The sequence below is a fragment of the Medicago truncatula genome, chromosome 5, assembly GCF_003473485.1.
Source record: "Medicago truncatula cultivar Jemalong A17 chromosome 5, MtrunA17r5.0-ANR, whole genome shotgun sequence".
NCBI lineage: Eukaryota > Viridiplantae > Streptophyta > Magnoliopsida > Fabales > Fabaceae > Medicago > Medicago truncatula.
The window spans coordinates 20,328,085-20,343,399 of NC_053046.1; the positions used below are offsets into that span (position 1 = coordinate 20,328,085).

General features: G+C 31.9%; 1 protein-coding gene across 1 annotated transcript; it reads left to right on the top strand.

Moving 5' to 3' along the window:
• Nucleotides 1-4,616: 4,616 nt before the first annotated feature.
• On the top strand, nt 4,617-13,369 carry LOC11442082 (AUGMIN subunit 7). Its single transcript, XM_003614172.4, has 10 exons — nt 4,617-4,893; nt 5,980-6,182; nt 7,214-7,299; nt 8,052-8,113; nt 8,401-8,492; nt 8,580-8,705; nt 9,486-9,576; nt 10,228-10,335; nt 11,295-11,393; nt 12,952-13,369. Exons 2-10 carry the CDS (start codon nt 6,049-6,051, stop codon nt 13,144-13,146), a joined length of 993 nt encoding a protein of 330 aa, XP_003614220.1. The 5' UTR covers nt 4,617-4,893; nt 5,980-6,048; the 3' UTR covers nt 13,147-13,369.
• The last annotated feature ends 1,946 nt before the right edge of the window (nt 13,370-15,315 follow it).

Consider the following 15,315-nt stretch of genomic DNA (forward strand, 5'->3'; position numbering starts at 1 on the left):
TTTAAAATTATATTATTGGTGAATAGTCACATGTATGACCATAGTTTTAAATTTTTTATCAATAACTAACATGAGCAAAAATATTGGTGAATAGTCACATGTATAACCATAGTTTTAATATTATTTTTTTCTTAGAAAAATAATTTTGAAATTTAAATAGTTAAATATATTATTTTTATAATTTTGATATTTTTAAATAGTTAAATATATAATAAAAATTAATTGAGTGGTATTAATTTTGAAAGAGAAGATGATGGCTTCTCTCTCTCTCTCTATATATATATATATCTCTCTCTCCCGTATACCATATATTTGAAAGGGAATTTTTATTTATTTTTTTGTCAAAATTTTAAAAGGAACTTTCAAAAAAAATATTGAGATAAAAAAGTTTTGTTTTTAAATGAGTTAAAAGAAAATAGGACGGGCTTCCTTAAATTTCGGCCCATTAATAGGCAATAGCCCAAATTATAACACTAAAACAAAGAAAATCATAAACCAAAAATTCATTTCAGCTTCTCATTCTCTCTCTCTCTCTCTCTCTCTCTCTCTCTCTCTCATTCAAGTGTTCTCCACCCGCATTAGAAACCCTAGCCACTGCCACCCAATTTCTGGCGACTAACCACTCCGACCAGCCTTCTTTTTCCAAACGAAATGCATACTATTGAAGCTCTCTTTCTCCTCTATCTTTCTATCAAGTTATATTTGCAAAAGGAGGAATCTTGAAAATTAGTAATTTTGAGATCTGTGTTATCTAACACTTTCGTTGTTTCTTTGTAAATTTTTACCACGTTTGACCCCATCACTCAGTACAAAACTCAAATGTTTCAGGATGCTTTAGAGTTCAGACCATGTTTTTGACTGCCTATTAACTGAAATTGTCACTATAGCACCTAAATATATGCACAATACTTCTTCTTCTGCATCTACTACATCAATGGAGTGCAATTTTTTCTCAAACTTCATACATGCAACAACAACAAAAAAAAAACAACATAAGAGACAACAACAAAAACAACATAAGAGACACTAAAAGATAAGTATCAGATCTATGTAATTTCTTCTCAACTTTATGCATGCAACAACAAAAACAACACCATAAGTGACTATATGTATCAGATCTGGTTTGGATTTGAGATTTTTTTAATAAATAAGTTTCACAAGTATTGAAACTGTAGATCAATCATTTATTTTTGAAATGTTTAAATTTCTCCAAATATTTTAAATTTAATCTACAATTTCAGATATTCTCTCAACTGTCTATTTGTTCGTGTTGTTATATATATATAATGAAATTACTTTGTTGATAATTTAAACCATTTTTTATCCGTCAAGCCACATAGTTTTGTATTTTTACAGATACATCTTTCTCAATTTATTTTAAGTTGTATGGTTTGAAAAATCATTTGTTTGTTTCTAGATCTGAGAAAAATTTATTAATTTCTTTAAATAACATAAATAATTTTTTTGGATCTAAAAACAAATTAATATACGATATTTCTTTTTTCAAGCCAAAAAGTTGTCATTTCGATGGAATAAACATATGAACCAAACATTTAATATATAATGCTAACTAAACTAAACACCGTGTTCCTCATTAACCATAATTTTTTTTTATGAAGTGTTCTAAAAAACTAATAGTGTTTTTTGTACAATAAATATAATTAGTAGATAATTACAGTCATAGATGCCACTTCCTTAAACAAAATTATGTATACAGATTACAACTAAACTTTTTTCTTATGTATTTATCTTCATTTCTTCAAAATAATATTTAATCACACAAAAAATATACTGATCAAACTCTTCACGGTTTTCCTTTATCTTATATTTAAGCATCTCTTTCTTTGTAGTTTGTTAAAGTGATAAGAACACCATTCAACTTTCCTGCAAAATATAATAGTTTTCAATTTTATTAGCAACATACAAGACACTAATTCATCATTTTCAGCAAAAATTTATACAATATGTACTAAATTAATTAATTTGTCTTTTCATTTCCTCACTGATGTCTCCTTACTTTGTTTGTAGTTTGCTGAAGGACAAAAACTCTATTCAACTTTCTGCAAAAACATATCTAGATCAAAATATGTAGTTAAAGATAAATACAAATAATGAAGATCAGAAGAACAAAGAAGAAGTACATATTTTATTTTATTTTTTTGAACAAAGAGGTACATGATAGTTTATGAAAAGAGTAAATTACTTACTTATGTCTCCTTTCTTTGTTTGTAGTTTGCTGAAGAGATAGTTGAAGATTAAGACAAATAATGAAGATAAGAAAAACAAAAAAGAGGTACATATTAGATAATGAAGAGAGTAAATTTTAGACATCAAATACCCTTGTGGATCTTTGATAATTTTTTTTTATTTTGCAGGACTTTCAACTACTTGTTTAGTTGTAAAATGAACAGCTTTCAAGTTTCCTGCAAAATAAAATTAAAATAGTAGTTGGAGATTAGAAAGTTTGAAAAGAAGAAAATGTATTGACATTTGTAGTTTGGGAGAAAGAAGTTGAGAATGACAAATATGAGTGAAAGTGACTTTGAATATATGGTTTCAAAATCTTTGTGTTTTAAAATTTAGGGGGGAGTTTTGAAATTTGAAATATGTGATATGACATGATGTAAGTCATGAATGACATTTTTTTTTCATTGAAAAATGGGAAATTTTTAAAAGTAATGGAACTATGGGAATGAGAAAGACATTTAGATTTCGTCAAGTCATTTGGAGAAAAATGTGTAAAAATTTGAAACCATAAAGTAGTAATAATAGTTAGATGACATCATCAGTTAGAAAAGGTAAATTTTAGATTCAAAAGTAACTAAACTAAAGACTTTGTTCAACTTGCATGATATCATCATAGTTACTCATGCCATCACCTAAACCGGTACTTTTTATTAGATACATGACATCAATAAAGTTACTTGAGGTAATTTAGTTCAATAAAATAAATTTATGACATGTTTTACCCCCATTGTTATGACGTGGCAATCAACCATTGTAGGGCATAAATATATTTTCCACAACATCTTCTCTTCTTATATTAAGAGAGATATATATATATAAATCGAAGTCCATCAAAATAAATAAAAAAATTACATAGTTATTAGCGGCAATTAGTTACATTTGTGATGATCGTTGTCCGTAATTAGTTTTTTTTTTAAAAATAAATTAAACTTTGAAAAATGCAATTATGCACATTAAATTAAGAAGATAATGAGTTTTAATAAGGATTATTATGAAATTTTGGTGGACTAGATTTTTATATATTGTTATTGTTGTTAGAAGAAGTGGATGTTAGTAGATTTGTATCACTGATTACTTCGCCCGTGTATAAAAATAATTATTAGTAGAAGTAGATGTTAGTAGATTTGTATTAGTAACGACTTCGCCCGTGTATAATAATAATTTTTAAGGTTAACAGTGACAACTTGTTTCGTGTATAATAAATCTTTTAAAGTTAACACATGAAATTAAGAAGATAGTGAATTTTAATAAGGACGATTATGAAATTTTGAAGGACTTCGATTATATATATATATATATATATATATATTGTTAGTAGAAGCAGATGTTAGTAAATTTGTATCGGTCCCCCTAAAAAAAAGTAGATATTAGTGACGACTTCGCCCATGTATAATAATAATTTTTAAAGTTAACAATGACAACTTATTTCGTGTATAATAAATATTTTACAATATAATCCCTCAAAAAAATATTTTATAATATATATAAGTGATTTTCTTCAAAAAAAAAAAATATATATATATATAAGTGATGACATGTCACATGGTTAATAATTATTTTGAAATTTATATGAGCGACAACTTGTTTATTATGTTCTAATTTTTTTTTTTAAATTAATTACAGATAATGGTCATGTATAACTAATTTCCACTGATAACTGTAGACTAATTTATTTATTTTACTGGACTTTCGTTTTTTAGATATTGTTAGAAGAAGTAGATGTTAGTAGATTTGTATCAGTGACAATTTCGCCATAATAATAATTATTAAAGTTTTTTTTTAAGTTAACAATAACAACTTGTTTCATGTATAATAAATATTTTATAATATATATATATATATATATATATATATATATATATATATATATATATATATATATATATATATATATATATATATATATATATATATATATATATCAGTGATGACATGTCACATGGTTAATAATTATCTTAAAATTCATATCGGCTAAAACTTGTCTCTTTGTGTTATAATTATTTTGAATTTGTACTCAATGATAACAAATGCTGTGTATAATTCTATTATTTTTTTAAGTTAGTTTTTCACTTACGTTATAGTTTGAAAAAAAAGGAGAATAATGTTTTTTTGAAGGAAGGAGAATAATGTTTAATAATATATATCAGTGTATCTATTGTGTATAATAATTATTTTATAATATATATCAGTGATGACAAATCATATGTTCAATACTTATGTCCTCGTGAGCTTAGCTCAGCTGGTTTGGATGATGCATAATATATCAAAGGTCTGGGGCTCAAACTCCGCCCACCACCAAAATATTGTCAATACTTATTTTAAAATTTATATCAGCATGTCTTGTTTATAATAATTTTTTAAAAATTTCTGTATGTTGTCCCCTCCACGTACAAGCTTTTGAAACGCCCACAACGTACAGCTTTTGAAAATCCATCACCATAAAAAGAGTCCCCTCCATCTTCTCTACAAAACCCCATTTAAAAATATCAGGAACGGACAACCTTCGCCGGTGACCACCACGCCGGAGCTTGCAACCACCGCGCCGGGAAAGGGCTTACGTGTTTTCATCCCAATCTTGTATGTTGTCCAGATCTGGGTCAGAATTTTGACACAAACACTTAAACCTGGGTTGTTGTCTTCATCAAGGTCAAGTTCTTTACATATTTTGTTTCCATTACATGCAACAACAACAATACAAATATGAAATTGGATGTGATTTTGTTTTATTTCTAGAGATGTAAATTTTTTTTTTGTATCAGCTGCTCATTCTCAATTCTCTCACTCTCAGAATCAGCTGCTCATCCCTCTATCTCTTATTTGCTTTTTTGTATAACTAATGAATATATTTTGTATATTTGCTTTTTTGTTGTTGATATAATTTTAAAATTGTGTTAGGACTGTTTTTGTTAAATATACATGATATGAAGGTCAACAACAAATGAAATAATTAATGATATTAGGAAAATGAATTCTTATACCTGCCGTGTTCTTCTTGTTGTCAAAGAGAGAATGAGAGAGGAGAGACAGTTGAGAGAATGAGAGAGTATTAAATTATGAAAGAGTAGTGAATGACAATATAAGAGTATTTGAAATTTGAAATTGAAAATTTGCCTCCAATTGATTGTAGATCTGACATTAGATTATATCTTTTTTGTACAAAAGAAAACTTTTTTCGTTTTCCGTGTCAACCAAAATCGGATTTATTTAGTTGGCATCAAATGGAAATGACTTTTATGAAGAGCAAATGAACTAAACTATTAGTTATTTGTAGTTACATGACATCATCTTGGTTAATTGTGGTAATTTGGTTGAATAAAGTAAGTTAAAGACAGATTTTACCCTTACTTTGGTGATTTGTCAATTAACCAGGCTGGGGCATTAATAGGATTTCCACAACATCTTCTCTTCTTATATTAAGAGAGATAATTGAATTTAGTCACATGTGTCGGTGTCGTGTCAGACACTAAGACCTGTTGGACACCAGACACGACTTTCATTAGAATTGTTGGTGCTACAGAGGCGGTAAGAGGAACTGATGTTAGTTTAAGATTATGAAGCAGCGACACATACACAAACACTGACACTAGACATATGTAATAATTTGAAAAAATGAAAGTGATTGAATGTAATCACATGCATTAGTGCTAGACGTTCACCTGTGTTGATTGCTGTATGAGATTTTGTTGTTTTACATTTTTCTTCTTTCAAGTTCTTGCTTTTGTTTTATTACAGGACCAATAACCTAGAGGCCCCTAAAGTGGTTGTTAAAACGGTGGATGAAATAATTTGATACATAAGAAGATGGCATCAAAGCAAATGGAAGCGATTCAGAAGAAATTAGGAATGCTAAATTATCCAAGGGCAAATGCATCTGCTCAGTCCCTTTTATTTGCTGGCATGGAGCGCTATGCCCTTCTCGAGTGGCTATTCTTTCGGTATCTTCCTTTCTTTCTCTGTTAAAATCCTTTCTGATTGTCAAAAAATTTGAGGTCATAGGGTCGCGAACTGGTTTATAAAACCTTGCTTATAATAACAGTTTGGTCAAATGCATCTAAAGGTCCTTTAAGTTTTTTCGTTTTTCCCAAAGTGGTCCTTTAAGTTTCAAAAGTCCCAAACAAGTCCTTTAAGTTTCAAAAGTCCCAAACAAGTCCTTTTAGTTTTTGAATCGTTTCAAACAAGTCCTTTTAGAGGATGATGGTGATGATTCAGATGATAGCAACAAAGAACATTATCCACCATTTGCCATGCCTAAAAAGATGACTAATTTTAAGCGGGTGTTAGGAGCTAGATTTGGTACCAAATATGAGTTCAATGAAGCAATTACCAACTATGCTATCTACAATAGGACTTGTTTGAAACGATTCAAAAACTAAAAGGACTTGTTTGGGACTTTTGAAACTTAAAGGACCATTTTGGGAAAAACGAAAAACTTAAAGGACCTTTAGATGCATTTGACCTAACATTTTTGAAAACAAGTTAGTGGATACTGGAATTCTTAGGTATCAGATTTAGTAAAGGATTTATAGTGCTTGTTTTGGGATTGATGCACATTTGTTAACTTTTTCAGAGTTAAAGTTAAGCAGGTGAAAATAGGGGCAGACGAACAGTTAAAAAATTTGGAATTTATTTTATTTTATTTTGCACTTGCTTGGTTTTTTAAATAACCCCCAATTTCTTGTTCTTCTAGCTCCACGTCTATAGCTTCAAAGAGATTGTTACTGATTTTCCCGCGTCTATAGCTTCAAAGAGATTTTTATTGATTTCCTTTCGCGTTTTCGTACCAGTCATTAATCCAATCTTTCTGTTTTCTAACCTGTACATACCATACACTGCCTTACAATACCTCCTTCACACTGTTTGGAATTTCTTTGTTCGAGTCTTCTTGCAGTAGCATTATTAAAACTTGTGTTATGTATTGATTTCCATGTTAAGACCTAATGATCTTTGGTGTTTGTACTTACAACAGGCTATTAGGTGATAAGTCACCCTTTTCTCAACAAAACTTACAAGGGGATGCCCTTGACCGTGACGAGGAGACAGCTCGAATTCAATGTAAGAATTCTCTTTTTCCTTGTTTCGAAAATTAAAATATGGCTGGTTGATACCTTAACATCCAAGCTTTATTTGTGACTGAGTTTGTTCTTTTTCCTCAATTCTGCATTTGTACATGGTAATAGAATAAAATAAAGTGTGTGATGTTAAGTTTCTTGTATCAAGCTGCTCAAAATCAACCATCTTTGAATGATGTAACATTTATTTTGTGTATACAGCAAAATATGTGGCTTATGTCTTTCTCATGCAGAGTTGGCAATCTGCTATAATGTGTTTATTTACAGAAGGTCAAATTTTCTTTTAGGGTATGTTTGGATGGAGGGTTTTGGAGGGGAGGGGAGGGCTTACTTTTCTTGTTTAAAGTGCGGACCCTATAAAATGTTGTTGAAAATGAATTAAGTGTGATTTAAGTACTTTATGATCGTTTATCATGATGTTATTTCAATTTTTTTCTTTTTTTGAAATTTCAAATATATTTCAAACTATAGACTTAGGCACTTAGCCCTCCCAAGCAGACCCTTATTCTTTTATTCCCCCTGATCTGGCAAAATAATCAGTTTCTTTTTCCATTTCTTTAAGTAGCAGCGTTTGAGCGACTTTTCACTTATGAGTTGCTTTCTGTCTACTTTGCTTTTCTCATACATAGAATGTTATGTTTAGTGGCTACCTACTTTTAAACAGATTTCCCCCTGTTGCACCTTGTCTGCGTCTTCCGTTTATTAACATTGCTAATTATGACTTAAAACATGCAGATTTGGCAGAAATTGCTAAGTTTCTGGGCATTACAACGACCGTAGATACCGACGCAATTCAAGTTAGTCATCTAATTACTGTTATTACTTTATTTTATCAAATTGGTAGCTATAACTATGACAAGCCTATGCGACTAACCACCAAATACATGTTTGTAGAATACTTTGAATTCCTTTATATCTCTTTCTTATATGATGCTTTTGCATTTTTGAATTGTTCTGATATTTTATGTTTCCATATTCCTTTCTCAGTTTATTCTTTCTTATATAATCAATTGAAAATGTATTCATACACATTTTTTTAATGAATTGCCTTCAAGTGGGTAAACAGTATATGCATGTGTAACAGGGACATGGAAGCTATGAGGACCGCACTGAAATGCTTCGTCTAATTGTAGATCTAGTGGAGGCAACCATATATGCTGATAATCCAGAATGGAGGTTGTCCCTGGTCTAAATGATGATTTGTTTTATGGTCATGCAGAGATGGTATTGACATAAATTTGGTTTGTATTTTTGTTTCTATAGTGTTGACGAGCAGGTAGCCAAGGACATTCACTTGATAGATTCCATTGCAGAAAAACAGGCACAAATATTTTCTGAAGAATGTAAATTGTTTCCCGCAGATGTTCAGATTCAGTCCATATATCCCTTGTAAGAGTTTGATGCTTTCCCTTTCTTCTGCTTATGAATTTTTACCTATCCATTCTGTGATTTCTATTAGAGGAACACATTTTTATTTCATTAAGTTACCACTGTATCATCTGATATAGGGTCTAGCATGGGTATCACTTTAGTGCTTCAGTAAGGGTCTGCCAAACATCTTGTAGAATGACATAATGTACTTCATCTTCCACCTCTGGATCACCTTGACTGATCATCATACTGTTTTTGATTGATCATTACGTCATTTCTGTTACTGGTTTGGCTCTGTCACATGGAAACTGAAATTGATAGAAATTGACACTTGTTTGTTTCTGTTATAAGTGACATGCTGAGAAGCTTCATATGTACTCACAAACGTTCACATAACACATTAAACATCTGAAAATTTAAAGATTGATGTCATCATCTGTATAATTTATTTGGTTTTGAGGTTATTTTGTTTCCTTGTCTTAAGTTGTACACAAAAAACTTCTGCTCACCTCTAGATTTAACTTTTCAATCTCATTCAATCAATGTATACAAAAGGATTGTGGGGTGAGGTAGTTCAACCCAGGGACTAAAGGAGTTGAGGAGTCAAGGTCCAGGGTTCAAGTCCTGGCAAGGAGTAAAGCACTGTCATACTAACATTTGCCATTAAAAAAAAATATATGTACAAAAGGATTTAAATTTAAAAGATATTATATGTTAATGATTTTCGGTTGCATGGATTAGAACCTTCTCTAACATGTTGTCGTAACATTCTGTTTGTTTAATCACAACTCTTTTCAGGCCAGAGGTCGCTGAGCTGGAGTCAAAGCTTACTGAACAATCAAAAATATTATTGAATCTTCAACAAAAAGTTGATGACTTGGCATCGAAGGTTTACTGAAATCTCAATCTGATTCTTGTGTTCTAGTAGCCATGTGATATCTTTGTGAACTGCTGGAAATTGATCTCAACTAACATTTGTCATTTAAAAAAATAAATAAAAACTTTCTACTAGTAAACACGACACTATGTTTGGTTTCCCTCTGTTTGCCGATCCAGTGCAGATTCATCTTGTGTCTAGTAGTCGGGCATTTTCTATTGAGACCTAATATTTAGTAAGAATTATGGTGTAGATTTAGGCAGCAGGACTGATCAATCTACCTAGAAAAGTTAGTACTCAATTTGAGTATTGTAGTCAATATTACTCATTTAAATTTAATAATTCATCTCATCAGTGTGGTAATAAAATTGTTTGTATGGTTAGCACTAGTTAGACATTGGTTGGATTAGTTTGCTAAGTCATCTATTAGTTCATTTGCATATTGTTAAATACATGAAACAACTTGAAAATGAAGTTTCATTTTTGCGGTTAATTTTCATTTCTCATTGCCATGTTTCTCCATATTGTGTATTATTTTTTCCCCTGTTTCTTAATCTCTAATTTTAACATTTTTTATTTTTAAATTAAGTGACTTTGTTGTCATCATGTTTCTGAGCCATGTTGCACTATTTTAATATGGCTGCTGTCTTATTTTATTTGTAGCATGCTTATAATCCAGATGAGGAGTACACAGAGGTGGAATCTCAACTGCGGGCACATTTGGAATCTTTCCTAGAAACAGCTAGAACATTCAACATGATTTACACCAAGGTTTGACCAAGTTTTGCTCTAATGTGTTCTGCAAACCCTATTATCTGATTTAATCAACCCAATTCTAACAAAGATTTAGTGTATTATAAGTGATTAAACAAGGATGGCAATGATGAACTATCGCTATCAGTATATGCCTATTTGTGAAATTTTGTTTTCAATTAGTTAGAGCCTATATGCTTCTATATGTACGTTGATGACTGTCCAAACATTATGAGCGCTACCTAGGCCATATCTCTTGTTGATGTAGGACTTTTCAAAATACCCCTCTTGCCGAGGGTTGGGCATTTGAAATGTGGACTAATTGTGATGAAATGAAAAGGATCTCAACACTTCTCTTCGTGTCCAGGACTAGATATCTAGATTGTAGATAAAAGCGGGGGAAAAAGATACTTTGGCCCAAAACAGACTTAGGATAAACTTCGGTACCATATTAGAATTCTGGCTACAAGCGTAACTCAATCCTACAAAACTAACTTGTATGGGGTGGGTGAGGATAAGGATTGCTTGAGCCTCGTGAGTTGTACTTAGGAGGATCTCTAGGCAACGTGAGACTTCTCAAGACACCTTAACCACTCAGGATTAGACACTTGAAGCACAGACCAAGACCAAGGCTGATGAAATACAAGGAATTTCAACAAAAGGTACCAAAACCCTTGCGAAGAAATGAAGGAGGGTTGCAGAAGACTATTGTCTTAACTTAGCTATTGTATAATGCACCATTTGTCTAGCATTGCCTTATATAATTCACTATTGAAGGACTCTCCAAACAGTGACTGAAAGTGCAAAATATGTGATCTTCGAGTAATTTTCGATCTTGTCAATTCATGTGGGATTGCATGGACACTATTAGCTTTACTCGTTATACGATAATTCTGTCACTTGACAAGCCCACCCCCATCACCCCTACATACGCGCACAATATTTGGCGAAGCTTATAAAAGATTATTGTTGTGTAGGAAATTCGTCCATGGACACATATGATGGAGGTTCCACAACTACATGGGTTTGGACCAGCTGCCAATCGGTTATTGGAGGCATACAAAATGCTTCTAAAGGTAATCTTTCCTATGGTTGGCAAAAATATTATTCTTAAAACCTATGATACTTACTAAATTATTTGAAATTTAAATTCAAGAATTGATCCTACAAATAATTCTAAATTTGTCTATCAAGTTTATTGCAGAAATATTATCCGCAAATATGGAGAACCTTTTATTACTTCAAGCTAATCGTCCTTGCACTTCGATTTACGATTAATGTTCTCTTTTGCATTAGTTCATTGTTCCAATCCTCTATTCCTCCTTGATTTTATAATATCTAATCTGAAGCAATTATTCCTATTTTCTTGTAGACTTCCCCATTTATTTTGTATTTGTCCACAAAAAACATCATGTCTGAATGTTAAGTGTCTGTCTGCATGCATCTAAACACATGCAGATGCAAAAGGGATTGTGAAGTGGGAGACAGAAAATGGCTAGAAGTCCCATCTTGAAATTTAAGTTAATTACGATAACAATATTAATTAGTTTGATTTTGTTGATGGCTGAAGTATATTCATATCGCGAAACCATTTTTGTCGATAACTGATGGCTTGGTATGTTTGTACTTTGTACCAATAAATGTCAGAGGATTTCTAGACTTTGTATTAAACATTAAAATATGGTTATCAATAAATGTCAAATGGATTTCTAGAGAAAGTTATTTTCGATTCGGCGAGTCAATTACCTGTTTAATCATTATCTAGGGTTGACACTGATGCTGCTGTTATTAATTCATCGAATGTATCGAAGTTTAGAATTTTTGAAAGGATCTTATGTGTCTAGGGTTAGCCATGACCACACTTTGGCACAATATAGGCCACCGTCAGAGCGTGGGCCCATAGTAATAGCCAATTTAGTTGCAGTGAAAGTGAAGCACAGTAAACAATGACAATACTTTGGATATTTGGATATGAATATCATGTAAATTTTAATTTTGAATTTTTTTTATTCATTAATTTCTCTGATATGAATGTAATTTGATTTGATGTAGTAGATAACTTTTTGGATCTTTGCGGAATTTTATGGCATGTATACACTTCCAATCTGTTAGGACCCCGAATGTGAATATGGACTCAAATAGGCTGATACCATATCAACCGCCAAAGCCCACGATGTGGGAATTTATGTTAGGACAAATAAGACGAGGAAGGGAGAGAATGCTGATGTGGTTGAGAGGGGTGGTTTATCTGTGTGATGAAATCTGTTATATTGAGACTAGAAGAGTGAAGGGTATTGTGTAGAATCATCTTGGGGATAGTTATGGTCAGAGAGTATTTTTTGTCCGTAGGAGTTATGCTCTGTGGACAATAAGATATTCATCCTTATGTAGGTTGCTTTTATTTTCAGAAATAATATGCTCCCTTTTCCATTACTGATCTAGTTTCTGTGCTATTCGGTGAATCGGTTTTGCATCATAATCCGACTGTTAATTTTATCAAATGCTTGTTAGCTTACCAAATTGTAAACGAACTCTTGGGTCATTTACATTTCAAATTTTCAATAGATGCATAAATGTGTTGACCCTTAGCAGATACTGCCTTACTAATATTGTAAATTTGTTTGTCTGCAACAGTTTTTAGGGAACCTACAGAATCTAAGAGACTCGCACGCTGCACTTGCTTTTGGATCCTCTGAAACATCAGGAGGGCCGTCTTCTGTCTCAAGAATAATCTCTGAATGTGAATCTGAAATGACAGTCATAAATCGAGATCTTGGAATTCTTTCCGCTTCCATTGCTCGTGAACATGGAGAGAAAATGAGCATTTGATGAAACAATGAGAATAAGATTAACCCTGAAGTCTTACTCTTTTGTATTTTGTGATCTTTTTTATGAAAATATTGTTATCTTGTGCATAATATGCATATTGTTGACATGAGATATGAATGTGACAGAGTCTGAATAGCTGCATTATCCGTAGGAACTTAGGCTTAGTGATGTTTGTACATTATTAATTACTTGTGCAATTTTAAAAATCACAGTTTAAAAATCAGAGTCAGTGTTTGTTATCAGAAGCTAAAGATGATAACTGGATATGACACCAAATTAACGGACATCTGAACTTAGGATATTTTAGCATGTTGAATGAGAAGAAAATGGTGAAAGGGTTACCACAGATCAAGCTACCTAGTTAACTATGTGATAAATGTTGCACTAGAAAACAAGCAAGAAGCTCATACAAGGTTGTAATTCCAGTTAAAGAAACTAGGAAGCTTGTAGTTATTCACTATTATGTTTATGGAACATTTGATGTCAAATCACTGGGAGGTAACAACTACTTTGCGTCATTCATAGATGAATTTACTAGAAAGCTGTGACCAAGAAAAGTGATGTGTTTCAAAGTGTTTAAGAAGATTAGAATGCTAGTTTAGAATGAAAATGGTGAAATGATTGGCAAATTAAGAACAAATGGAAGAAGTGGGTATACATCTAGTGAGTTTAAGGACTTTTTCTTATCAAGTGGCATAAATTATGAAGTAACTGCTCCCTACACTCCACAACACAATGGCACATCAAAAAGAAAGAAAATAACCATAGTCACGGTGATGAGAAGCATGTCGAAACAAAAGGAAATACATCATTGCTTGCGGGGTAAAGCAGCTGCTACTGCAACTCACCTCATAAATTGGTGTCCTACAAAGAAGTTTCAAGATAAAACACTAGAAGAAGCATGTTCAGGAGTTAAACCAAATGTTCAGCACCTTATAAAGTTTTGCTCTCTATATTCCAAACATATTCTTGATCAAATTAGAAGAAAGTAAGATGAAAAGGATCAAGCTATGGTTTTGGTTGGCTGGTATTCAACAAACGCCTACAAGTTATATGATCCTAAGAATAAGAAAGAGGTATTCATCAAAGATGTGAGATTTGATGAGTCTAGAAGTTGGCATTGAAAAGAAATAGTATCAGATAAAATTAAGGCTAAAATATGGTTTTCGTCCCTGCAAATATGTCTCGCTTTGGTTTAAGTCCCGGTAAAAAAAAATGTAGAAGAAAATCCCTGCAAAAATTTGTTTTTTAAAATAATCCTGAACCCACTTTCTAGCTGATTTGTCCCATTTGTAGGGACTATTTTAAAAACCAAAATATTTTGCAGGTACTTTTTCTACAAAATGGGTACAATCTGTTGGAACAAAATGTGTTTCACAATAAACCTTAATGAATTTTGATGATAACAAGGTATTAAAAATTGTCAATTGGTTATTGCTAATAATTGTTCAAGTGTACAGGACCATAGGCAAAGTTAATCAATTTCAATTGGTTTTGGAAGAACAATAGAGAGCAAAGAAATCTAAAGCATCTGAAGAAAACTGCGTCTGAAGCTATAAAGTGCTTCTGAAGTAACAAGTGCCTTTGAAGTAATGACGTCATCAGAAGCAGAAGTCCATCAGAAGCAAGATTTCATCAGAAGCTATATCATCACCAGAAGCTACAGTTGATCAGTAAATTTAAACTGAAGTTTCAAAGGAGCTGTTTTTCGTTCTAATATCGTCTAAGAAAACGAAAAATTGAAAGGGAGGTATCAACGGTCATTTGAAAAGCACTGGGTGCTTGTCCTTCATTGAAGAGTTGACAAAGTACAAGTGTACAACCACTACCTCCACTACTCTGTTTTTGTCTACGCTACAAGACAAGACAACAGCTCTGCCTGCAGAAATGTTCCTTCAAGAGAGGAATGAATTTGAAGTTGATCCTTCATAGGACTACATCTAAATCAGGCAAAAGATTATTGGTGGATGATCAAAGGAACTCAACGACTCTTTAGACGTGCTAAAAATCTCAACGTCTCTCTACTCACTACTATATAAAGGAGTGAAGACTTGAAGATTGGCAAGAGATATCAACACAAGTTAAAAAGCGCCAAAACTCTGCCAAATTTGATTCTAAATAGCACTTTGAATTTCTGCACTGATTTGATACATATTAGAAATTCTCAAG

What these genes read in the sequence shown, in the direction of transcription:
- LOC11442082 (XM_003614172.4), top strand. Translation starts at nt 6,049, where the DNA reads ATGGCATCAAAGCAAATGGAAGCGATTCAGAAGAAATTAGGAATGCTA. An exon ending in GGAGACAGCTCGAATTCAAT is followed by an intron (nt 7,300 to 8,051) that starts GTAAGAATTCTC and finishes TAAAACATGCAG; the next exon opens with ATTTGGCAGAAATTGCTAAG. An exon ending in CATACAAAATGCTTCTAAAG is followed by an intron (nt 11,394 to 12,951) that starts GTAATCTTTCCT and finishes TGTCTGCAACAG; the next exon opens with TTTTTAGGGAACCTACAGAA.